This window comes from Corylus avellana, chromosome ca3 (assembly GCF_901000735.1).
Source record: "Corylus avellana chromosome ca3, CavTom2PMs-1.0".
Classification (NCBI taxonomy): Eukaryota; Viridiplantae; Streptophyta; class Magnoliopsida; order Fagales; family Betulaceae; genus Corylus; species Corylus avellana.
In genome coordinates this window covers 7,204,584-7,229,457 of record NC_081543.1, presented here as the reverse complement: position 1 = coordinate 7,229,457, position 24,874 = coordinate 7,204,584, and the positions used below count along the sequence as shown (strand labels likewise).

The 24,874-nt window shown below is 36.3% G+C and overlaps 2 protein-coding genes across 5 annotated transcripts in view; both read right to left on the bottom strand.

Annotated features, from left to right (window-relative positions):
* The window catches only part of LOC132173766 (putative cyclin-B3-1), a gene marked incomplete in the record, with an annotated part of 49,038 nt that overhangs the window by 17,543 nt on the left and 6,621 nt on the right, over positions 1 to 24,874 (bottom strand).
* Positions 3,758 to 22,971, bottom strand: LOC132173768 (putative cyclin-B3-1). 4 transcript variants are annotated; one of them, XM_059585363.1, is made up of 18 exons: positions 22,673 to 22,971; positions 22,165 to 22,216; positions 21,974 to 22,022; positions 21,792 to 21,885; positions 12,316 to 12,373; positions 11,660 to 11,717; positions 11,307 to 11,388; positions 10,504 to 10,552; positions 10,053 to 10,091; positions 9,687 to 9,968; positions 9,475 to 9,597; positions 8,610 to 8,699; positions 7,817 to 7,906; positions 7,435 to 7,602; positions 7,264 to 7,323; positions 4,574 to 4,672; positions 4,273 to 4,451; positions 3,758 to 4,134 (listed from the first exon to the last, which is right to left on the bottom strand). In XM_059585363.1, exons 1-18 carry the CDS (start codon positions 22,915 to 22,917, stop codon positions 3,999 to 4,001), a joined length of 1,953 nt encoding a protein of 650 aa, XP_059441346.1. In that variant the 5' UTR covers positions 22,918 to 22,971; the 3' UTR covers positions 3,758 to 3,998. The 4 variants fall into 4 exon arrangements, with proteins under 4 accessions (XP_059441346.1, XP_059441347.1, XP_059441348.1 ...); XM_059585364.1 differs by having other exon boundaries at positions 9,687 to 9,944; XM_059585365.1 differs by lacking the exon at positions 10,053 to 10,091.

Below are 24,874 nucleotides of genomic sequence, written 5' to 3'. Positions count from 1 at the left end.
AAACGGATCGAAAAAATACAAAGAGACTTTCTATGGGGAGGTGACGGAGATGAGTTCAAATTCCATTTGGTCCGTTGGTCCAACATTTGCATGCCTATGGAGGCGGGGGGATTAGGGGTAAAGAATTTGATACAATTTAATCAAGCTTTATTGGGTAAATGGCTGTGGAGATTTGCACATGAAAGAGATACATGGTGGAGGAAATTAGTGGAGACAAAATATGAGGTGATGAGGGGTGATTGGTGTACCAAGGAGGTAGGAGGGTCACATGGGGTGGGATTGTGGAAAAGTATCCGAAGGGGGTGGGATGAGTTTAAGCAACATATACGATTCGAGGTGGGAACCGGATCTCGTGTATTGTTTTGGCAGGATGTGTGGTGTGGGGAGGCACCTCTGCAGAATTTGTTTCCCGCCTTGTTCAATATTGCATGTGATAAGGAGGTATGGGTAGAGGAGAATATGGAGAGGATAAATGGAGCTATATATTGGAATGTAAGATTTACTCGACCTGTTCATGATTGGGAATTGGAGGAGGTTTCAAGTTTCTTCGAATTGCTGTATTCACAACAGGTAAGGCAAGGTGGGGTAGATAAAATTTGTTGGTTTCCCTCGAAGAGGAAAATTTTTGAGGTGAAGTCTTTCTACAAGGTGAAGTTAAATCCAGCCCCGGTGGATGGTTCGTGGAAGCTTATTTGGAAGAGTAAAGCTCCTCCGAGGGTGGCTTTTTTCGTTTGGACGGCGGTTATGGGAAAAATCTTAACATTGGACAACCTACGAAAAAAGAACATCATTGTGACAGAATGGTGTTGTATGTGCAAGAAGAGTGGCGAATCTATTGATCACCTTTTAGTGCATTGTGAAGTTGCTGTAGAGGTATGGAATATGATACTCCAGCTATTTGGTATAACGTGGGTGATGCCGAGGAGTTTGAAGGAATGTTTGGAAAGTTGGAGAGGGCAAAGGGGAAACCGATCAGCCGTGCACATTTGGAGGATGGCTCCTTTGTGTGTAATGTGGTCCTTATGGAGAGAAAGGAATGCGCGGAGCTTTGAGGATCATGAAATGGGCAATACAGCATTGAAGCAAAGGGTGCTACAAACTCTCTTCTCTTGGAGGATATTGGGGTCTTCTTCGCAAGCTTCAACGCTTACGGAATTTATAGATTTATGTGCGTCCTTTTCAGTTTAAAGCTCGTGTAGTGGGCTCTATTGTATACTTCCTGTGTACATGGGTTGCGCCCCTTGCGCTTTTTATACAATGACTTTTACTTATCAAAAAAAATGTATCCAACCCACATTCAAGATCCATATTTCAACCATGCTCTAGCCCAAATTCATGGCCCAATCCACCAGCCCAGTAAGCTGCAAGCACAAACCACTGTCGCCTTCAACCATCGCCTTCTGCCGCTGCCTTCTACATTCTAGCCGTCGATCTCCAGCGAAATTCCAGGCCACTTTTTTGGTGAGATAAAAAAAAAATCAGAAGAAGCCAAAATTTGCCCGCACAAAAGAGGCCACAGTTGCCCACATAAAAGAGGCCACAATTGCTCATGTTGTGGCCCTTTGATTTTCTTGGCCCTTTGTTTGGCCCATTATTTGATATTTTGGCCTTTGTGGTCTTGTTTGAAAACCTAGACCCGACCTCCATTTTAACCCACAATTGGCTCCCATTTTAGGCCCATAGTTGGCCCATTCCGGCCAAAAGTTACCAATGTTCAAATCCCAGCCATAGTAGTTGAAGTTCATGTTTAAGAACTGCCAATGTTTCAAATTCCAACGCCATCGACTCCAGTCACCTCCCTCGACCACCACCGCCTCCAACGAGTTTTCGGCCACCATCCCGGCCTCCGTCATTTATCAAGGAACAAACTCAAGATTTCACAAGTTTCCACCTTGAGTTTGAGGGGGAATGTTAGAAAGCATATGTGAGTTGTCTCATATTGCTTAAGTGAGGAGAGGCTTTGGCCATTGGCTTGTATAAAAGCCTCATCCTCTAGTCCCACATTGCTAAGATAGAAGCATCATTCCTAATATCCTCTATATAAATAAGAAAGCATTTTATGTATTCAATCATTCAATAAAAAACAAGATGTAGCTTATAGGGCTTTAGTGTGTAGATGTAGGCATATTGTCGAACCACTTTAATCTTGTTATCTCTTTTATATTTCTTATTATTCTGCATTTATATATTTGTCATATTATGAAATCTTTCAAGCTTAAATATGTTTGTAACCATGTCTCCCTAACATTTATTACGTAACAATATTTTAATCATAATTAATTTCACTAAATAATTGTAGCTGTACTCCAATAAATATTTTTGATTAAACAATTAACCCCATTGACTTACTTAACTTTGACTTATGATTCCTTAATGAAATTCCGTAGCAAAATTAAGGTTAAGGATACTGCCACTTAATTCTCTACCTCTTTATCCTTGAGTCCTTGAGTCACTAACTTTGGGTTATTCTCATACTTGTGCAAAGCGCGCGCACACACACACACATATATATTTTGGTATGCCAACTAAAATGCTTCGGTTAAAAATTCTGAGAATAATATCCATAAAATCTAAAACAAAGGAAAATTTCTAATTTCTTATCTCTTTGTTATCCAACAAAGGATTTGGATTCCCTTTTGAAAAAGGCTTTCCCACAATGTTTCATGTGATTATCTAATATATTGAGGTTATTTCGACCGATGATAGGTCTCACTCTTTGATACATCTAAGCAACCTACATGAAACATCTGAGTCCACAATTCCCTTATAATTTAGAATCAAAGTCTTAAGTAGTCTTTGAGGAGTTATTGTCTTTCCTTATAGACAATATCTTTGTGGAAAGACAACTCCTTGGTCCGTTCAGTGCCTTAGGGTCTTAGCACCTACAAATTAATCCGAAGTCACCGCTTCGCTTAATCAAGGTAGATCACAAAGATTCGATGTATAACATTCTTACTTAAAATAGAATGCTCAGTTCCATTTATTAACTGCGAACTTTATACATTTAACAATACAAGGATTGTGGACTAAGATATTGTGTGATAACCACGTTACTTACACCCATAGCCATATTCAATGTAATTCTAGGACCTTTCACATGTATAACAAATATGATGAACTTTGGTAATAAGCATGCAAAAGACATTTTATATGCCATATGCTCAAATCATTTAATCAGTGAATACAACATATATTCATTACAAACATTTGAATATTAACACAGATATAAAATCATTGGGATTCAGGGCACAATCCCCAACACATCATACACATTTTACTATGCATATCATTAGCACATATTTTTAAAAGTTTTAATGGCATCAAACCTTTGGTTTTCATACTACTTTTCATCGCATCTATAAAACTTTTAAAAACATATTAGTAATAATACATGAATGAGTATCCCTCATCTCTTGAATAAGAGTTTCACTCCCTCTTATTCAATGGAGTGTCTGAGTTGCTAAAAGACAATAAGAAACTGTGTGTGTGTATATATATATCATTTTCATAGAACTCTTCTTTTTAAGACAATTTCGTCACATCTAAACATAATTTTGTAAACATTTTAACCATGTTGAAAGTTCATACTTAAACATTTCTCTTGTTTCAAAATCATTCCTTAATTAAAGTAGTTTCATATCCCCTATTTTGTAGTACAATCCTTATTTAACAGGCCAATCATATCGGTATGTTTCCTAACACACGACAAGGCATCAAAAGTGCACACAATCATATATCATTAAAAGTCTGTATTTATTTATATACATAACCTTAGGAAATATTACTCACGATTATACTTTAACAGTGGCACTAGATACCAATCCATCCTAGTTAGACATTTGTTCTATTATCATACCTCTAGTCGGCTGATGACTGGCGTGGTCAACTCAACTTTCAGAATATTGTACAAAAGATCCAAATAGAAGTGAAAATCTCATGCAGAGTATCATTAGTTTTGATGATCTAATTACAGAGAGAGGTTATCCACACGTGTCAAATCAAAGAGGAAGCCTATCTAAAGCTGTTACTGCTGCAATGCCACTAAGAACAGGCATCATGTACTTTTGGTATGTCAATCTCAAGTGTCCTGTTCCAGCAGTTTTATGGAATCTTAAGATCATCTCTGCACAATCTCTGCATTGACCAAATAAACATAAACTAGACTCTCAGGGAAGTTAAAAGTGAAAAAGGAATTGAATCTTGAAAAGTACCTCAACTGTGATATTCTCAGGGAAGTTAAAAGTGAAAAAGGAATTGAATCTTGAAAAGTACCTCAACTGTGATTCTTCACAGTGTGTGTGTTTGCGAAGCAGAGGGGTCCAAACTGGAGTAAGGTGCAGGGTACACCTTGCAACATAGATAGCTGATGCACAGAGCAATGAGGGCTTAAACTTCAAAGCTTCATATTCAACTAAGCAGAGTTCAATGAGGTAGAATGCCAGGTGTTCAAGCTGGGAGCGATTTCCACAAGGAAAAAGAAAAGATCAGCAAATTTGGATGACAATCATATCTTACAAGGATTAAATTACCAACTAACAATTAGTAGAGAGGGCTATTGAAAGCTACTAGATACCTTTGTGTCTGACTGAGAAGCCTTGAGAAACAGTAACATAAACACATAAGGGGTAGCCACATTAAGATGAAAATTCAATTGCTTAAGAACATGCCACTCCTGGAGAGCAAAGCCAATGTGTCATCAGCATCAAGCAAGGGCAACCGTAAATGGTAGTCAATTTTTGAAAAATCATCTATGCCTAAGATTTGTATACAAAAATAAGAAATTAAAGATAGTAACCAGTAGGCTCAGATCTTTTTATGCAAGTTTTTAAACAGAGATATTCCAGCAGGATCAAAAGGCAAAAAACAGGTTTACTACTACTCAGTAGATTGCCTAAATATTAGAGAAGGAAAGCTCCCTGTATGCTACCTTGGTGTACCTTTAAGTACTACTAGGTCTACTGCTAATTGCTCAGCTTTGTTGGAAAAGATCACAGCTTGGAGTGACTCATGATTTAATAAAAATCTTAGCTTTGCTGGTAGGTTGCACCTTGTGTCCCCAGTTTTGAATAGTATTCAGATCTACTGGACTTCTTTGTTTATTCTTCCTAAGAGAATTATTCATGCTATTGAACAAAAATTCAATAGATTCTTGTCGAATGGTAAGAATGGGAGTGTAGCTAAGGCTTAAGTGGCTTGGAAAATGTTTTGCTTTCCAAAATAGGGAGGTTTAGGCATTAAAAGATTGGAATTGTGCTGCTATGTGTCGTCATATTTAGAATTTGTTTGTTGAGTCTGGATCTTTATGGGTTGCCTGAGTGAATGAGATTTTTTTTGAGGGGAAGAAGCTTTTATCAGGTGCCAATTCCCCCAGGTTGCTCTTGGAGTTTGAGAAGATGTCTCAAACTTAGAGATGTAGCTAAAAGATTCCTGCATTTTGAATTAGGAAATGGGCAGCAAATCCATTTATGGTATGATTCTTGGCATCCATATGGTGGTTTTTTTGATGGATATGGATATCGGATTATTCATAAAGCTAGAAGTAATCCTGAAGCAAAGCTTGTTTTGTCATTAGCAATGATAACTGGAGCTGGTTTCCAGCTAGATCAGATCAAATGGTTGATATTCAGAGCAAGTTGTGCTTGGTTAATATTGGAGGCAAGGAGGATATTCTGAAATGGAGCATAGACAAATCTGGTTGTTTTTCTAGTGCTTCATCTTGGCAGGAGACCCGTAAGAAGCATTATATAGTCAATTGGTGGAAGCTAATATGGTTTCCTCTAAATATCCCCAAAGCATGCTTTTATCTCTTGGTTAGTTATGAAGAATGCTCTTTCTACTGGTGCAAAATTGTTGGAATGGGGTAACAAAGTATATTGATGTTCAATGCAGCTTTTGTAGAAATGGTATAAAAGACAAAGACCATATCTTCTTTCAGGCGAGTTTGGTTACAAGTCATGAAGAAGTGTAATGTGACTAACCCTCTCGTGAGTTAGCAAGATGTTGGTTCTTTTGGTATTGAGCATGGGCAGAAGAAAACCATGCTAGCAAGCTTATGCTGCTTAGTAGTTGGTGCTACCATCTATAATTTGTGGAGAAATTGCAATGAAATTAGACATGGAGGCCATCCTCTTTCTGAGGAGAAAATTCTGCAGCATATTTATTGGGAGGTGCGAGCCCGAGTTGCTGGCAAATGGAAGTTTTGCAAAACGGCTGGAAATGTGGAATTATGCTATTGCTGGGGAGTTGATGCTGATGCTGTGTTGGTATAAGTTTGTTGTTGTTTTGTTGCAGTTTAAGCTGTAGGAATTTAGTGGTTTGTAGTTTCTGTAGTTGAGTTGGCCCTGTTGGCTTCTTTTTTCTGCAGAGTGCCTATACTTCTTTGTATAGTTGTGTTACTCTAGTTGTTTGCTAGAGTGCAGATGTATTAGTCTGTTTGTTGATATATAATGTTGCTCATTCATATAAAAAAAGAAGGCAAAAAGCAGGTTCATTTTCGTCGTATTCCACACAAGCCCTAGTTTAGTTAGCCACACAGTCATCACAAATTTGTCTCTTTTGCAGGTTTCCAAAAAGAAGGCTAACAACTTAACAGATCTCAGAAATACAAAAGCAAAATTCATGTTGGAAAGTGCCACATTAGGTGTGGACATTTAGAGTCTGTATGAGATTACGTTCGATAAATAGAGCTTTTAGGTCAAAAAACGCTTTTTGACAAAAACTTCATTTTTAAGCTTTTGCCAAAAATGTATTTTGACCATTTTTAGAGTAAAAAAGTCAAAACAGTACTTTTGAAATTTTTACCAACCAGGTTAGCTTTTGTTTGGCAGGACTTTTTAGGTACTAAAAGAACTTTTTAAGCTCTCTAATGTAATCCCAAACAGGCCCTTAATGAGTTTTATTTACTTGTTTATCGGCCAAGTGCCTAGCCTTTTTGCATATGGGGTTTGGTGGGGAGAGAGAGGATGTCTTGGCAAGTCCCACAATGGATACTTTTGGTGTGTTATGTACTAGCTGTGCTCTCCACCTTTTAGTTTAAACCTTTAGACTGGATACTTCAGCAATTTTCCCCTTAAACCTTTTCGCCACCAGAAACAAGCAAACCTAAAACTACACATTTTGATCTTCACACAGTTACCATGTATCACACGCATGTGTTTGTGAGTTTCCAACCCACCCATCCTGCCTGTGGTAGGTGCAAGCAATCTAAATAAAAAGAGGAAAAAGAAGCCCTAAAACAATGCTTAAGAGTGAAGACAAGCATACCATTGCAAGTATTTGGTCTCTTGTGTAAAACCCAGATGAGTGACTAATTAAATGCTCAACCTGTGTTATTGGAGCACAAAAATCACATAAGCATGTATTTTGGCAAAACCTCGTCATTCTGAAACAAATTCGATAAGAAAGCATGTTAGTTGAACATATTGGTATTTTTACCCTAAGATGATGCCCTAAGCGCTCCTCATATTTTGATGCCAACCAGAGTATTGTAAGACCAACCAACCACAGTTCATTATTTTTTATCATAGCTTGTGAGAGATATCTGTCTAACAATGTCACCATGAGATACAGAGTTTCTTCCATTAACCTAAATTTGGAGTGTGCCTGTAGAAGAGTGACAAACAATTCAGCAAATAAAATGAGCACGGCAGTCAGAATGCATTGATAACCAATATCAGAAATGTTTTATCAAAATGCTTTTCTAAACAACTGATTAATCAGATTGAATTATAAATTATAACCAAAATGGGAAAAGTCAATAGAGAAAGCAAGAAAAAAAAATGATGTTATTGGATGCATCGGAAGAAAAGACATGTACCTTCATTAAAAAGTTGATCAATCCACCTCTCATATGAGCTGCAACGTTTGCCTGAAGCCACTTGTAATTTGCCAAAGACAGATTCTGTGCCTGCAATCAAAGTGATTGCACAGGCAATAACATCAAGCCAAATTGGTTTAGAGAACAATTTTTAGAATGCCAAATTCAGATAATAACCTAGAGCTAAGAGCCTATGTCTCAATCTAGACAGAAGATACACCTTGATGATCATTAACTAAAAGTGACTAATGCCAAGAAACTCACACATGTTACTCCAACTAAAGGCAACCAATTATATGAAAGCTGCAAATCTTCTCTTGATTAGAAAACAAATAACCAAAGATTGCTCAAATCCTAAAGTATGGCTAATTATTATTTCTGAGAATGTTATTTGTTCTTATTTTCACATCTTATCACCTATTTGTTCTTATTTTCACATTTTATCACTTTCTACTAGGTACTATTTGTCATCTAGATCGTTAGTTTTAAAAATTTCAGAATGTTGAGTAAGCTAGCTAGTCTCTTATCCTGCGGTGTGTCTTTTTTTAAAAAGAAGAAAAAAAAAAAAAATCAGAAACAGATAATAAAATACTAAAACTGGGACTATTATGCAGACATAATACCTATAAAAAAACTGAAAAAAAAGATATATGCTGCAAACATCCACTCTCATTGTGGGAACAACTGATTACTCAGATTGCATTATAAATTATAACCAATATGGGAAAAGCCAATAGAGAAAGCAAGAAAAAAAGTGATGTTATCGGGATGCATAGGAAGAAAAGATATGTACCTCCAACAAAAAGTTGATCAATCTACCTCTCATATGAGCTGTAATGTTTGTCTGAAGCGACAAGTAATTTGTCAAAGACAGATTCTGTGCCTGCAATCAAAAGTGAATTTTGCATAGGCAATACCATCAAGCCAAATTGATTTAAAGAGTAATTCTAGAATGCAAAATTCAGATAATAACCTAGAGCTAAGTATTTAAGGGCCTATGTCTCAATCTTGACAGAAGATACACCTTGATGATCATTAACTAAAAGTGACTAATGCCAAGAAACTCAAACATGTTACTCCAACTAAAGGCAACCAATTATATGAAAGCTGCAAATCTTCTCTTGATTAGAAAACAAATAGCCTAAGATTGCTCAAATCCTAAAGTATGGCTAATTATTATTTCTGAGAATGTTATTTGTTCTTATTTTCACATCTTGTCACTTTCTACTAGGTACTATTTGTAATCTACATCATTAGTTTTAAAAATTTCAGAATGTTGAGTAAGCTAGTATCTTATCCTGCTGTGTGTCTTTTCTTTAAAAAAAGGAAAAAAAAAAAAAAATTCAGAAACAGAAAATAAAATACTAAAACTGGGACTATATTATGCAGACAAACTTATAGAAAAAATGGAAAAAAAAAAGAAAAAGATATATGCTGCAAACATCCACCCTCATTGTGGGAGGGAGCTTTTTCAGATCCATGTGTTTATTGGGATCCAAATTCTTTAATTTCCTTCCTCTCTACTTTCTCAATACTTGGGTAAATGCACACTAGATAAATACAAAGTAAAAAAGAGTGTCAATCCTGACTAGAGAAACAAAAACAACCAAATGGTAAAAAAGTAAGGTCATAGAGTGGATAATATTAAACATCATCACCTCCTTATCCCAATAGTACTGATAGATCTCATCAACATATTCAGTAACTTCTAGTTGATTGCGATTATCATCAATACATGGTAGCGTTTCCAGCTTCACTACTTCACCGCATTTCTCTAGTGACTGCAAGATATTACAGATTGTAATTAAAATTCACAAGGAAAGGGTAAACACATCACTAGAATATAGCATGCCTCAACCCTTGATTTTACCATCAAGGAAGATGTATAAGATCTCCTCCCATCCAAATTTCTCCCAGAAATGATATCTGATACAGTCCTTGGATTGCCATCAGCATCAAATGACAGCTGTCCTTGAGCAGCTTCATGTGGAACCACAATTGCAATATTCTCAGGAAGAGAAGATGCCACAGCATCCTCCTTGTTCTTGGATGAGATTGCAGCAACAGATTTCTGTTTGTTAAGATCTGAGATATTCTTGGATTTTGAAGTCCTTTGAGCCTGGGTATTCTGGAGTGTAGTATTCACAATTGGCTGTATCATTAATGACATTAAAAGGGGTACTAATTGCTAAAGCTGGTTCAAATATATTGACACATCTAGTGTTAATGGACTAACTGTTGGCTGTAAGGAACAAATCTTGACTTCACCTGTAACCTGATACCAACTAAACTTATTCAAAATGGGGATGAACAAAGTGGAAGTCCTTATGGGGAAAAAGAATGTAAAGCTATCACACACACGGACCAAATCTATATGCTATCAGACAGTAATGAGACTGCCAAATTACAGGAATATTCTATACAAGTTTAGGAAATAGCTCATTTGGACACCTTCCTTCTTCTAGAAGGCTTACATATTACTCTCAATCCTATTAGGAAATTGCATATTAATCTTCAAATATTCATATATTAACTCTAACAAAAGTAACAAAAAGGAAATATTTTGAAAGAAACCCGAGTAATGATACAGTTGATGCAAGCTAAAAAAAAAACAGAACCATCAAAGCAACATGGAGTATCCTTAACATTAAAAGAAAGCACATAAGCTACATAAACATGTTACAAACCCTGATAGATTTTCTTGGCAATGCATGAGCCTCTATGTTAGTTTGATCCCTGGAATCATACAAGCAAATTCAAAATTAATAAATAAAAATCCCAGCTTTATTCAGTAAACCATCCCTGGAAACAATGGAAAGAAAAAGTTAAATTTATAATTCAACCAAGTAATATCAAATAAACTTGCAAGCAATTTCAAGGACAGTAGTAAAATGAGACTACTTAAAGTTGCTATCAAGATTCTCTGCCCCTCTTTTTGAGAGTAAAAAAGGAAAAATAAATAGAATCAAAACTACGAAACAGTTTGACATCTCCTGTTCTCTGAGAGTTTGGAAAGACTCAAAACTGTTTAAAGTCTTATGTGGCACATACTAGAGATAACAAATTTGATGACAAACATATATATGTTCATAAGCGAAGTAAAATACAGATTAAAAAATGTTCAATGCATAAATGAAAGCTATACAGAATAGATCTAACTAAGAGGATGATTGGTAGAAACCTCATTAATCCAAGTTTAAGCTAGAATCACATGTTTCTGCTTGAATACTGTCAAGTATATAATCACAGTCAGATTTATATTCTTCAGTTGACGTGTTTAGCATATAAAAGACACTCCCATGCCATGTGTAAGCCTTACATAATGAAACTGTGAAAGGAAAGAAAGCATACTGCCCTATCATTTATGTAGAAAAGGAGTTGAATTGAAAAACTAGCAGGACTGGCAAGAGTTTTATTAAACAGGCTGAGAAAAAAATGATGCTTATATATATATATATATATATATATATATATATATCTCATAACTTACTTTATGATGAAGCCATCACTCACTTGATTCTTCCAAAGATGGTTCCTACCATTGTTTACCTGGGGTGCTACTTCCTTACCAGCTTTACCAACCGAACCCAGCAATGAAATCATCAAAGAAAGAGAAACATAGTCAATGCGGCTATAGTTGAGTAGAATTTGTAAATGAATATGGCTTGCATTATGATTGATTTTAGAGAGTATAAATATATGATGCATAGTATGCTGCATATTTCAACAGGTTCTTGCCAACTGTAGTACTACAGTAAAAATAAGTAAATAAAGTCAAAAACACATCTTGATCAGTATAGTATATATCTCTTTGTGAACATTGTAAAGAACTAGAACGATCACCATTGCTTGCTAAATATCCACTCCTTTCTTTGCCCTTGTCAGAAATTCCAGCATTTTCCTACAACCAAGACAGATCAAGTACCAAAAAGTAAAGAAAAAATCAAGTAAATTACATTTGTATGATTCACATAACCTTTAAGTCAGTGCAACCCAAACCCGATTTTGAAGTTTCGTTATTAGTTTGCCCCTCGGTCCAAATAAACCGTTAAGTTGGACCAAAAAATACAGCAGAAGATTATATTGTCCATTTATGCGAACAAGATAGTCCATTCTCGAATAAAAAAATATTCTCAAATACCCTCTGTTTCGATTATTTAACCTTTATAACTAAAGATGGAGTATTTTTATAACTATATAAATATAAAATGAGCATTGTTTGTAAAGGGTAATTTAGTCATCTCACATATCTTTCCATCCAACTTAATGACTATTTGGATAGAGGGGGTAAACTAACACAGAAACTTCAAATTAGGGTCCAAGTTATACCAAGTTAAAGCATATAGAGGTATTGGTACACAAAGAGAAGTTCCTGCAACTATACTATACGAACCTAGAATTGGAGAAAGAAACAACTCATTAGAAAAAGTAGGCAAAGAAAACTCTGCAATGAAGCTCTATGACAAAAAAAGAAGAAGGATGCATATGATTATAACAACCTTCGGGATACTTGTAGCTGCCTGGTTCACATTTTTTAGCTCCGGCGAAGAGTACTTCCTTCAAGCAGGGAGGGATAATAAAAAATTACATCAGCATCACATTCATATTTATTCATATCACATAGACTAGATAATATACTGAAGATTTACATATCTATCTCATAAGAGATATTTCCTTGTAGTCCTCCTCATATATAAAAGAAGATATCATGTAGGAGATGTCTACAAATTTAATTTTTACAAGATTCATTACATGAGATGAGAGTTTCAAAAACATTAGTATCAATAGAACTAATGTTTATGGAAAATATTGAGGTTCGGAAGGAAAACAAGATTTGCAAAAAGTATGATTATATATGTGATCAAGTATGTGAACATGTATGCATGTAATATGAGAACCCATCGATTAAGTACGGCTACACATGCACTTAATACCTTGATGTTAGGGAGAGGGAAATAAGAAGCCTAACAACCCAGCGATTAAGTGGGATTTATACATTTAGCACCTTAAAGCTAGTAGAGGTATAAAACATTAGCAACCGAGCGTTTAAATGGGGGAATGCGCCTAACAAAAAGCTAGCGGATAAGTGGTGAGTGTATGCTTATCTTATGTGAAAGGGAAAAACATGAACGTGTGAAAAGATGATGAATGAACATGTTAGTATATATATTATGTGAAATAAAGCATATGATATGGTATGTACTGTTTACGTTTTGAACTGATGTTTTTCATTATCATGATATGAATTGTTTTACTGCTCCATATTATGGGATGTACGTAGAGTTAATTATATAATAAATAAAATGCAAAGGAAAATATTAATGTTTTTATGTACAAACTTCTTTATTCTATGTGGTTTAGATAACAACTATGACACTTTGATAATAAACTATTTTGTGAAAACCCTGCATATGTAATAGTACGTTGTTTAGTAAAAACTAGTTAGAGGGCTTTTCAAAGGATAAAAGGGGGGTTCAAACATTTACATAAATGGTCACACATTCACAATTGTAAAATTGTGGCAATTTTATAGGTGTTGCTGAGGAGGAGGCCAATGAGGACTCTTACTTATGTTCTTAAGGCTGACAGGAGGTCTCTACTTTGGAATGGTTGACTTGCTATACTCAGGTTTAGTATTTTGGTTTGCCACATGTGGCAGTTTTGTTGTGTATAATGACAATAGTTTTAAGGTTGTAATAGTAGTTTATAAGTTGTGTTTATCAAGTATAAAGTTCAATTTGCATGCTCTAGTACGTACATTATGTTTGAGGTGAGTTTGTGCTTACTAAAAGGAAAAAATAAAATAAAAAATTTATAATTGGTATTTTCCGTTGCGTGCATGAGTTTCAATATGTAGTAGTGTTACGTGGAAAATCTAGTATTTTCCACTTATGGCTTGTATTTTAATTAAGCTGGGGAATTACAGGTCGGTATTAGAGCAATTGACCATGAGAGTTAGATTATGCTAGCTATAGGAATAGTGTCTAGGGAATAATGCTAGAGCTATAGGTTATAAAATTTTTAAAACTTAGGATTAAAGAATAAAATTCTTAGGTTCTTTCTAAGTTTTGTTGGTTGACCGGAAGGAGATATATCCCCCTTATAAGCGAAGGAGCATGTCAGTGGTATGAGACTTTTCCTGTTGGCCGAGGTTTATCGAAGAGGACCCGTTGGCATATGTTGTCTCAAAGCCTAATGTAGAGCTGAATATTGAAGACATGCGGGTAGTATGATTGTGCTATTTGTAAAGAAGAAAGATGGTATTGTGCAGATGAACACAGTGATGGTGATGAACAAGTACCCCTACCAAGGATCAACGACTTGTTCAATCAATTGAAGGGAGGAGCTAGTGTCTTTTTAAAGATAGACGTCTGATCAGGGTAGTAACAGTTGATGGTGTGAAGTGAAGACATTCAAAAGAAGACAATCAGAACCTGGTATGGCCATTATGAATTGCTAACCATGCCATTCAGATTGGCCAATGATCCATCAATCTTCATGGATTTGATGAACAGGGTGTTTCGAGAGTAGTTGGACTTGTGCGTAGTGGTATTCATTGATGACATAATGATCTACTCGACCTGCAGTCATCAAGAACACGTACGTGTTCCATATGAGGACAACATTAGAGATACTGCAAGAGAACAAGTCAAGAAATTTGAATTTTGGCTCGAGAATGTGTCATTCCTCGAACACGTGGTGTCGAAGGACGTACAAAATCTGAGCAAGATCGAGGTTGTGGTTAGTTGGGAGCGGCCAACCAACGTCCAGGACATTCTGAGCTTCCTAGCTAGAAGACAATCAGAACCTGGTATGGCCAGTATGAATTTCTAACCATGCCATTCAGATTGGCCAATGATCCATCAATCTTCATGGATTTGATGAACAGGGTGTTTCGAGAGTAGTTGGACTTGTGCGTAGTGGTATTCATTGATGACATAATGATCTACTCGACCTGCAGTCATCAAGAACACGTTCGTGTTCCATATGAGGACAATATTAGAGATACTGCAAGAGAACAAGTCAAGAAATGTGAATTTTGGCTCGAGAGTGTGTCATTCCTCGAACACGTGGTGTCGAAGGACGTACAAAATCTGAGCAAGATCGAGGTTGTGGTTAGTTGGGAGCGGCCAACCAACGTCCAGGACATTCTGAGCTTCCTAGCTAGGGTTAGCTAGTTATTGTCAGAGACTCATGGAAGGCTTTTCCGAGCTCTTCGGTCCCTTGACCGCACTAACAAATTAAGAAGAATGCTTGGTATGATTGGACCAAGGCATACGAATTTTTTTTTCAAGAACTCATAAAAGACTATTACTACAATATCTAGTACCATCCTATATATTAAAGCCAACGTAGTCATAGATTCTCTAAGTAGAAAGTCGCAAGAAGAGGCGACAACAGCCATGCATGCCTACCTAGTCGCAGCTCATCTTGGAGTTTGGAAGGCTCAACATGGATGTGATTCCTAATGAAGAGTCAGATTTCATCGCAACTCTAGTGATCTAGCCACTAACGGAGGATAGAATCAAAGAAGCACAAGAAATGACCCGATGTTGGTGGAGCTTTAGGAAAAAAAGAAGTATGGAGAAGCTCCCAACTTTCATATCATGATGGACAATGTTCTGAGACATAATAACAATCGGCTATCTGTACTTGATAATGACAAACTGAATAAAGGGATATCTCGGTAGCACCAAGATACTCCAATGGTGATCGAAGGTCTTATGATGTAACCATGGAGTCGAGGAAGCCTCGTGATAATTGGAACAAGCGCTCAACAAGTACCCTCAATTGTTTGAAGAAGAGGAAGATGCAGAACACCAATCAACAAATCCTCAATAAGGATAAGCGTAGATGGAGGCGTGTGTAGGACAACGCCCGATAGTGGTAAATCCGTTAAACCTCTTATTATCGCTATTTTTAACTTTAGCATCAAATTTCGAGGACAATTTTTATAAGGAGATCGAGAGATGTAATATCTCGCACTAAATTAGGATTAAGGACACCCTAATTAGTACTTAAGTGTTTATAATAGAGTTAGATTAAAGACACCTTAATGAGATTTTAAACATTTAGGAGTAATGCCATGTCATGAAAACTGTCTAAACAGTTGGTAATGGAAAAATATGAAAGATATTCGGTCATCGTTCGAACCGTCCACGTCAGCAAAACTTCCATACAATCCAAAGACAATGCAAATGAGATGGAACCAATTTAGCACAAATGCATGGAAAAGGGCTTATTTAAGGGCTTAGGATAAACCCTAGACGCCCCATATGCGACCTTTTGCATCCCAAAACCTTAGGAAGAGACAAGTAGAAAGAAGGAGAAAGGTGAGATTTTTGGAGATTCCAAAGCCTTTAGCTTCAAAGAAAGGTGATTTCTATACCATAACCTTTTAGTGTTTCGGCCATTGAAAATGTGCATTCTGGCCATTGAAAATGTAACCGAGGTCATTTTCAATATTAATGTGCAAACCCTACGTACCATAAAGGGTTTAATGGCATGAATAGGCCATACCAAACACAGTTGTGACTTCTTACATACATTTATACTTAAGTAATACATCAACATGATTTTCTGCCTTATTTTCAAAGATTATGCACTGTTGCATGTGAAGTTTTACTTATGACTTGCATTAAATGGGGGTTCATAGCATTACCATGTTCACGAGGCCAGGGTTTACTACTCATTAGGTCGTGGACTTACATTTATATGTTTCCACTTGTAAAATTTCGGCGGACGTGCGAATATTGATGATCTATCCTAATTCTTGTTTGGTAGTGTGGGGGGTACAACCTATTTGCGAGAGCATGCATGCACCATGAGTTATGTTTGTATTAAGAGTTTATGACTTTGTCTATCCTTTGGGATATATGGTTATGTTTTATCTTTGACTTGATATATAGTACTTTAGGTTATCCTTAGCTGAACATTATGGTTTAGTAGCTGTTTTGCAATCAGATTTTGCTTCTTTTATGGTTGTAAAAAAAGAAAAAGAGCTATACCTTTCTGCTGCATAGTTACCTGATTTTTGAAGTGTACGTACTAGTAAGTACTCTTTATTTACCTGTAAAATGAGTCTAGGGATGTTACTAGTGACACACTCCTAGTTAAATACCGAAAAAGGGTTTAAGTATTATCACCCTCTTTTGAACAAAAGTTTTGTGCCAATGGATGTCACTTTCTTCTTTGAGACTTCTCTTCGGGGGGAGACTTGTAGTGAAGAGAAGTTTGTGAGTCATTTTCCAATAATTGCTACTCTGCCAAAACATGAAAATTTTTCGCCATTTTCTGAGGAGCCACTTGTTAATGCTCCATATCTAAATCTACTATGCTCTGAACAATCACCTCAAATAAACCGAATCTCTAAAGGCAATTTTTGGCTAAGCGCTCAGTCTTTTCTTGTCTACTTGGTTCACTATGTTTTCTCGTTCGTTTCTTCTCCTTGTTGAATCAAAAAAGTAAATTTTCAATGTCTTCTTCATCTAGCCATGGGTCTTGATAGGTCCCATCTGAGTCTCGACAAGGTCTTGGTGAGATTTGGTCGAATCCCGCCGAGGTCTCGACCGGGTCTGGCGAGTCTCAATCGAGTCCCAGCAATATCATAATCACGTCCTGACTGAATCTCGGTGGTGTCCTAGTGGTGTCCTCGCTATGTCCCAGTCGGATCCCAATGCGTCTATGTCCTGACAGGGTCCCCGTTAGATTCCAATTGGGTCTCGGAAATGTCTAGGTTTGGGTCCTGGCAAGGTCCTAGAGACGTCCTAGTTGGGTCTATCAATTTGAGAATGAGATGTTCAAATTCAAAAAATGGTTTACGGTTTTAAAAAATTGAAGCTATTTCCGAAAATTAAAGAGGCACTTTCGGTTAAACCGAAAATATTTTCAGTTGACTAATATTTTTCGTCGCACCAAACACTCAAAAATATAGAAAACATTTTTCAGAAAATTATTTGACGCCGAAACAAACAAAGCCTTAATTCTTGAAAAGGTATGGAATCAAATGAAAAAGAAGCGAGTCTAATGGATAAAGGAACCGGATATGCTACTATATCATGTGGAGGTTGTAGACACTGTACCAACCCTATCAAGACAGCTTTTTGTCTTTGTTATATCCCAAAAATAAATACATGAATAAATATATTTATTTAAACGGTAATGACAATTTACATAATGAGAACCTTAGTTTTATACACATAGGAAAGCCTTTCAATAATGTGTTTATAAATCCTCTAAATTAAATGCTAAAAATACTTTAACAAAATATATGCTTTTAAAGTAAAATGTGCTTTCGAACATTCGAAGTTTCCTCTCACTATCAAGGTTTCCAACCCGAATGTTCAACTTTTTCTCTCGAATGAACGAAGTTTCCACTTGAACATTTGATTTTCCTAAGATAAGAGTAAATTTAATAAGTCGCTATGATTTACTTGGAAAATTTTGAAAGAGTTAAGACTTACTGTACGCCCTTGTTTCCTATTTATCCTAAGTCCCATTTTGTCCCATCTCACATACCAAGACTTAGTGAGAGAGGGAGAAGAGAGAAAGGGGCTAACTTGAAGGTTTTGATCTTCTATTGTTTGGAGAAGCTTCTATATTATGATAAAAAAGCATATCTAATTCTTAAAACCCAAATTTTTATGATGATTTTCGTACTTAAACATGAGTGGTTGTTTCCATCTCACATGTAATAAAAGTTGGCATTTTTATAAAGGAAAAGTTCGATCGATTCTTGCATGGGTTTCCTTTTTGGTTCAAAACACTAGGCCATGCTGGACTTAAATGTTTATGCTTGATGTATGGTGTTTATTAGTGCTTCTAAGACCACTAGGAGTAAGCTCGTGAATAGGGAGTAGTAGGAGGTCCTTGTTAGATTGTAGTTCCTGGCAGTCATCGAACATTCCATCCTCAAGGTTGAATGATCGATCCTTGTTAGTCGAACGTTCGATGAAGGCAGTAATATGCATGATTAGGGCTTTAATTACACGATTAGGATTTTACGTGCAATATTAAGGTTCCAGTATGGAATGTGTCTAATTCTAGAGTATGATTGCAATGACGTAGAGGTTAAGATGTTTGAGAATGAGGAGAATTGTCCGAGGTACGTAAATGCTTATAGAAATGTTCTTTTTAAAATTCAATATGTTAGTGAATTGAGCATACTATTATTGCCATTTCAATACAAAATATGTCACGAGCCTAATAATTGTATTAAATGTTTATGCTTAAACGCATATTTGCTTATTATACGGTTATAATAATTAAACATATGGTATGAATCGTCATGTACGAATGATGAGCAAATATATGGGCTTGACCATATGATCAATAGAGATGTACTTTTACATTTGGCCTTAAATCCAATGGTTTTATAGGTGACTGACGTACATGTAAAGATAGGATCATAATTACAGTATCGTTAGTGGTGTGGATCACTTAGGGTTTTTATCCAGTCGGACCATTAACGATGACAATACGTGACAATATCTGAGGCACCAATATTATATTACAAGTCCCATGGGGCAGTAACAATCTTACCAAGAAGGGGTTAAGAGCTTGGATAAGGAAAACTATAATTATTAAATATATATATAAGATTATGCCTACTCTACTTTAAAAATAAACCATGATGGAGGCAACCCAAATTATTTTGTAAAAATCCATGACATTTCTAGTTATCAGAGTTGAGAAATACGAGATGTTATTTATAAGGCTCATTGCATAACTAATTTCATAACAATTTACTTACAAAGTTGTGGACTTACGTAATTACTTTTCACAGTGAAACTCTTAAGTGTTTTGTAAGTTAGCAGGTTTGATGAACTGTTAGGATGAGTGTTTCGTTGGGATGAAGATGTCGAGTGAAGGGCTCACTAGTCAGGTTTGCATGGATAGATGGTAATTGTTAATGTTGTAGTAATATTCATTTGGAAGCTCTGAGTCTATGTTGATGAATGATGATAAATAGTGTTGTTTATCAAAAACAACACTATTACTCTTTGGGCCATAACACTATTACTCTTTGTGCTCTTACTCTTTGGGCCATAACATCAAAAAGCTTCAAGAAATCAAATATCTGATTCAAGAAAGTAATGCTCTGTTTCAAGAAAGGAAAATAGAGATCTGGGGAAAGATTCTCAACACGCCAGTGAGGTATTATGAAGCCTGATGCTCTGATAGCAAAATGATGCTTTAAGCTTTCGGATTCAAGAAGAAAAAAGAGAGAGATAGGGTTTAAAGAAGAACTACTTATCTGGAAGATAAAAGAGAGCCGAATCTAGGCTCTGTTATTGGTATTTGATTTTTATTTATTTATTTATTTTTTTTTTACAATTGTCAAAAACTAATTACAAAAGGCTGGTAATGCTTTGTTTCAAGAAAGGAAAACAGAGATTCGAGGGCAGATTTTCAACACGCCCGGAAGGTTAACCAAAGCCTGATGCTCTGATACCAAAATGATGCTTTAAGCTTTCGGATTCAAGAAGAAAATAGAGATCTACTGACCTGGAAAATAGAGATGCGAATCTAGGCTCTGTTATTGGTATTGAAAAATATTTTTAAAAGAGAATAATTTCATAATTTCAATAGGATGTGGTGTAAACCGGATATTTTACACTCTCCAATAGAAAGCAGACATCTCAGCTTGAAACACTAAAAACTAATATAACCCTTCACACCAAATAATTTTCATTCTCTTAACAAAATACCTCATACTTTGATACACATCGATAAAACCACCAAATCTAGTGTCTTGGTTGGTTTTAGAGACTTCGATATTAAGGGCTCAGAGGTGGGTAATGCTTTGGTGGGGAGTAGTGGGCGTTGGGTTAAAATTAATGAAAAATTTTATGTGATTGACTTGAATTAAAGATACGTAATTTTCATCTCCATTGTATTGGTTTTTTTATCTAATGTGTCAATTTTTTATTGAAGACTATAAAAAGGAGTTTTATACCGAGTCCTCCTAATAAAAAGCTCTCCTTCTACAATTGTTAAAAGTTGATTACAAAAAGGCTGGCAACTTGTTATTTATACTCTCTAAGAGCTAATATAGGCTATGTTGTCTTGGTTACTTAAGTAAAATGTGAACACAGTTAAAACATTACAGAAAATGCCCTATATCACGATCTAGTGCAAAATGAGAGTATAGAACAATGACTCTCATACTACAAGTGAATAATGTACGGAAAATATATTATATTTTTCGTATATTCTAACAAGTATGATTACATCATTTTCTTTAAAAATTGGTCTTCTACCTTTAATCTTATGTTTTATGAAATGACTAATTAAGTATATTTACTGACTTGTTTACCAAGTCTTTATGTCATAATAACTTAGAATTTATGTTCCAAACAGAGCTTATATGATATATGTACTCTAGCTTGCTGGGGAGTGTAAGAAAGAAAAAACAAAGGTGTCCTTATTCTCGAAGAAGAGTGAGATTTCTCCATTCTACCTATCCCTATGAGGTGTCAACTGAGTATATCTTTTGCAGTTCTTTATTTCATTATCTAGTATCATTATTAGGATTTAGGAAGACACTCTTTATCCAGACATTAACTTGAGGAAGAACAAGTGGCAATAGAGTACATGCCAAAAAAAAAAAAAAAAAAAAAAAAAAGGAGAAAGAAAGAAAGAAGGAAGGAAGGTTTAGAGGAATTTTCTTTTTTGGTAAGATGACTTTTGCTGTTATTTTTGGTATTTATTATATTTTGTACAACTAGCTTTCGGTTTCATCAATGTAGGGTAGCCTATTATAGGCCTTGTGTTGTGAACTTTTTGGTAATTCTATTATCATTTATCCATCAAAATTTATGCTAAGTGAAAGGAATTTGCATCATAATTACCCACCATGCACTGATGTACACACACAAAAAAAAAAAAAAAAAACAGTAATGTTTTTCCAGAGTCCTTTCTACTGCAAGGAAAAGTAAAGAAGGTAATGTTGTCAAAATGAAAAGACACTCACATTAGCTTGGGACCATCATGCACTACTTTCCTTGAAGATTTGCCCTGGACATTGCTGACATCATCCAATGCTTTTCTTCCCACAATTTTACTAACTGAAAAAGGCCACTCTAAAACTGTTAAAAGGCCGATCTCAGAGCATAACCCAAGTTCTGATGACAAAGTTAGTCTAGTTAAGCTTACCAGTACTAACAACTTTGCATTTGCTCTTCTCCATATTATTCAAACCACCCTTCAATTCATAGGAGTAATGAAGATAAATTTAAAACTCAATACCCATAAAGCTTTCGCACCATCCAAATTATCTAGGCTTTGCCACAAACGAGAAACAAAAAAATTACCAATTATGGTTAAAGGGACTAAAGTAGTCATACCTCTGCAGTAGTCAGATTAGCTCCCTTCTTAACAGTTACAGATTTCCTTTCACTGAGAAAACAAAAAGAGTAAAGAAGAAAATAAATAATGTTCTCCTCAATTCAGCTTATTTATTTGTTTTCAAAGGCACCAAGAAAATAAAAAACTTAAGATTCTATGTTAAAGTAATTTTGATACCCCAAATTATCTCAGCAACAGCAGCCAATGTATATAGAAATGATGATCTTACCTTTTTTGGTAAATTGGGCCCATAAAAAGTAAAAACAAAATAAAAGACTGAGCTTACGCTCAAACAGCTTGATGCAGCCACAGAAGAAAGCTTAAGTTGTTGAATCTTTTCACATGTGGGATTCATGCGTAATATGGGATTAATTAGAGAAGAATCAAGTATTCCGTAGAAAAGGGGGGCCAAAATAGCATTTAGAGAGAATAAACCCGAGTGTTGAAGATTAGAGTACTAAAATCGAAACGGCTAGTAATGAAGATTCAAAATTCAAGAAAACCAACATCATTTGAATTGGAGCCACATGATTATCATGTTTCCGTTCTTTTGTGTTGTTGGAATTATCATTTGACTCCCTCTTCCTTTTCGGGTTCTTCTGGGATCCCGACGCCTTGGTTTTCACCGGCTTCGGAAGTCGGGTTGATCTCCTTTTCCGGTTGCCCCAATTACCTCTGAAACAATACCGGCGAGATACTGATTCAATCTCATCAGCGTCGACAGAGAGAGGAGGCTTGCGAGTGTCCTCCATGCTTGTGTTTTTCTCTGACACAAACTCAGACCAAAAAGTTTCATGAATTCTCTAACTCTCAGTACTAGTGTATATCCCACTGAAGGACGAGATGACCGTTATGGTATTGACGTCAAAAGGCAGCATAAACAATGACTAGGGACAAAGTACTAACGGTCAAAAGATTCTAGCGGTCGGTAAGATTCAAATTCAAAAAAACGAACATCAAGCTAATCACTGCTTTATATATAAGACACGAGTTGCTCAGAAAAAAAAGTCTCTTAAATTAGGTACAAGACATGAGTTTAACATGAGGATTAAACCGAACATATAAAGGCTGTGTTGGAAACAAACATATATATATATAAGGATTTGAACCAACTTTCATTTTTGTTGAACAGTAATTCTATTAATCACCTCACATTCTCTTCTTATCGTCCAGAGCGTATGTGGAGTGGTCTTCCGACCAAAAAGTCAATCTCCATACATTAAATACCATGGGAGACTACGCTACACAAGCTTTGGAGGATGAGAGCGAGATAGCTAGGGGAGGTGATATATATATAGCATTACTCTTTAGTGTATATTAATTTTCTTTAAATATAGGGAAAGAGAAATGTTGGAACTACTCTCACAACTTTACTCACTATCAGTGTCGGAACTAGAACGTTAGTTTTTTTTTTTTTTTGGGGGGGGTGGGGGAAATTTAAAAAAAATTTGGGAACCACCCTATGGCTTGGGGGGCTGGGGTGGTTCTGTCCCTGCTCACTGCTACATATATTGTGAAGTCCTGACACGCCTTTGCAACGTCAACCAAACATAGGCTGTTACTTAGCCTACACCTTAACAATCAAGGCATACCATCCAATAGTCCTAACTCTATCCTAGGCTTTGCCCTTTCACAATTAAAGCCTACTTGCATCGTAACCTATTCTCAAATCATCTTTTGTGATTGACAAAGCTAAATGCTCTGGGTCACGGCTGCTACCCAGTGTAGGTCAGCAGACCCACCCTGGTTTGGCCAAACCCAGCTGTGGGTCAGGTCGTGACCCACGTTGGGTCACGACTAGACTCGCGTGGGTCTGCAGGCCCACTATAGTGACCCAAACAATTAACTAAGCTAAAATAGCTTGGTTAGAAGATTAATTGAACTCTTGGGTCACTAGGGTTAGCTGGAGAGATATTTTGGAATTTTTGGGTTTCTCACTGAACGCTTGTGTGGGGAACAGTCCGAACATTCGTTGAATTTTTGTTGACCACTGGAAAATGCCCGAGCGTACGATTGCAACCTTAAAACCATTGGGTAAACAGTACATGAACGTTTGGCACAATAGTACCGAACACTCGCTACACTTGCAGGCCTGCTCCTGTAGAGCTCACAACTTTTCCTACCCTATCAATGCCCCCTCGCACGCTCTTCATCAACTCATTCTGCCCTCTAAGCCCCAAAGAAACCCTGGTTGAGTGTTGTTGTGAGATTTTGAGGGATTCCTTTAGTGTTCTTGAATAAGGAGGAGGAACTTCTTAAGGATTCTTGCTGTGTGGAGGTAACCATCTCTCTCCAGTTATTTTCTTAGGTTGTTATGATAGCCTTGTATTTTTACATAAGCTTAGTTGTTAGAAATCTAAAAGTTTAGGTTTTAATCTTGTTTTGAGCGTTTCCTTTCCATTAGAAGTATTCTTGATGCATGGCGATGTTGTTTTGGGCTAGGATGTGTTAGAAACTCTTTTGTAACCTTGGAACTAGTTTAGAACTGCTTAGGAAATCTTTGGGCCAAATGGATCTTTGCATGAAACTCTCTAGCCAAACGTTTGGCCTCGAGCGTGAACGTTCGCCTAGAAGTGTCTCTAGGGATGAACATCATTTTACCTAAACGATCAGACAAGTAGCCTTTGTTTTCAAAGTTCTAGGATTTAGGTTCGCTTTAGCTCGGACTTAGAATTAATACTAGGCTTTTCACAGATTTGGAGAATTTGG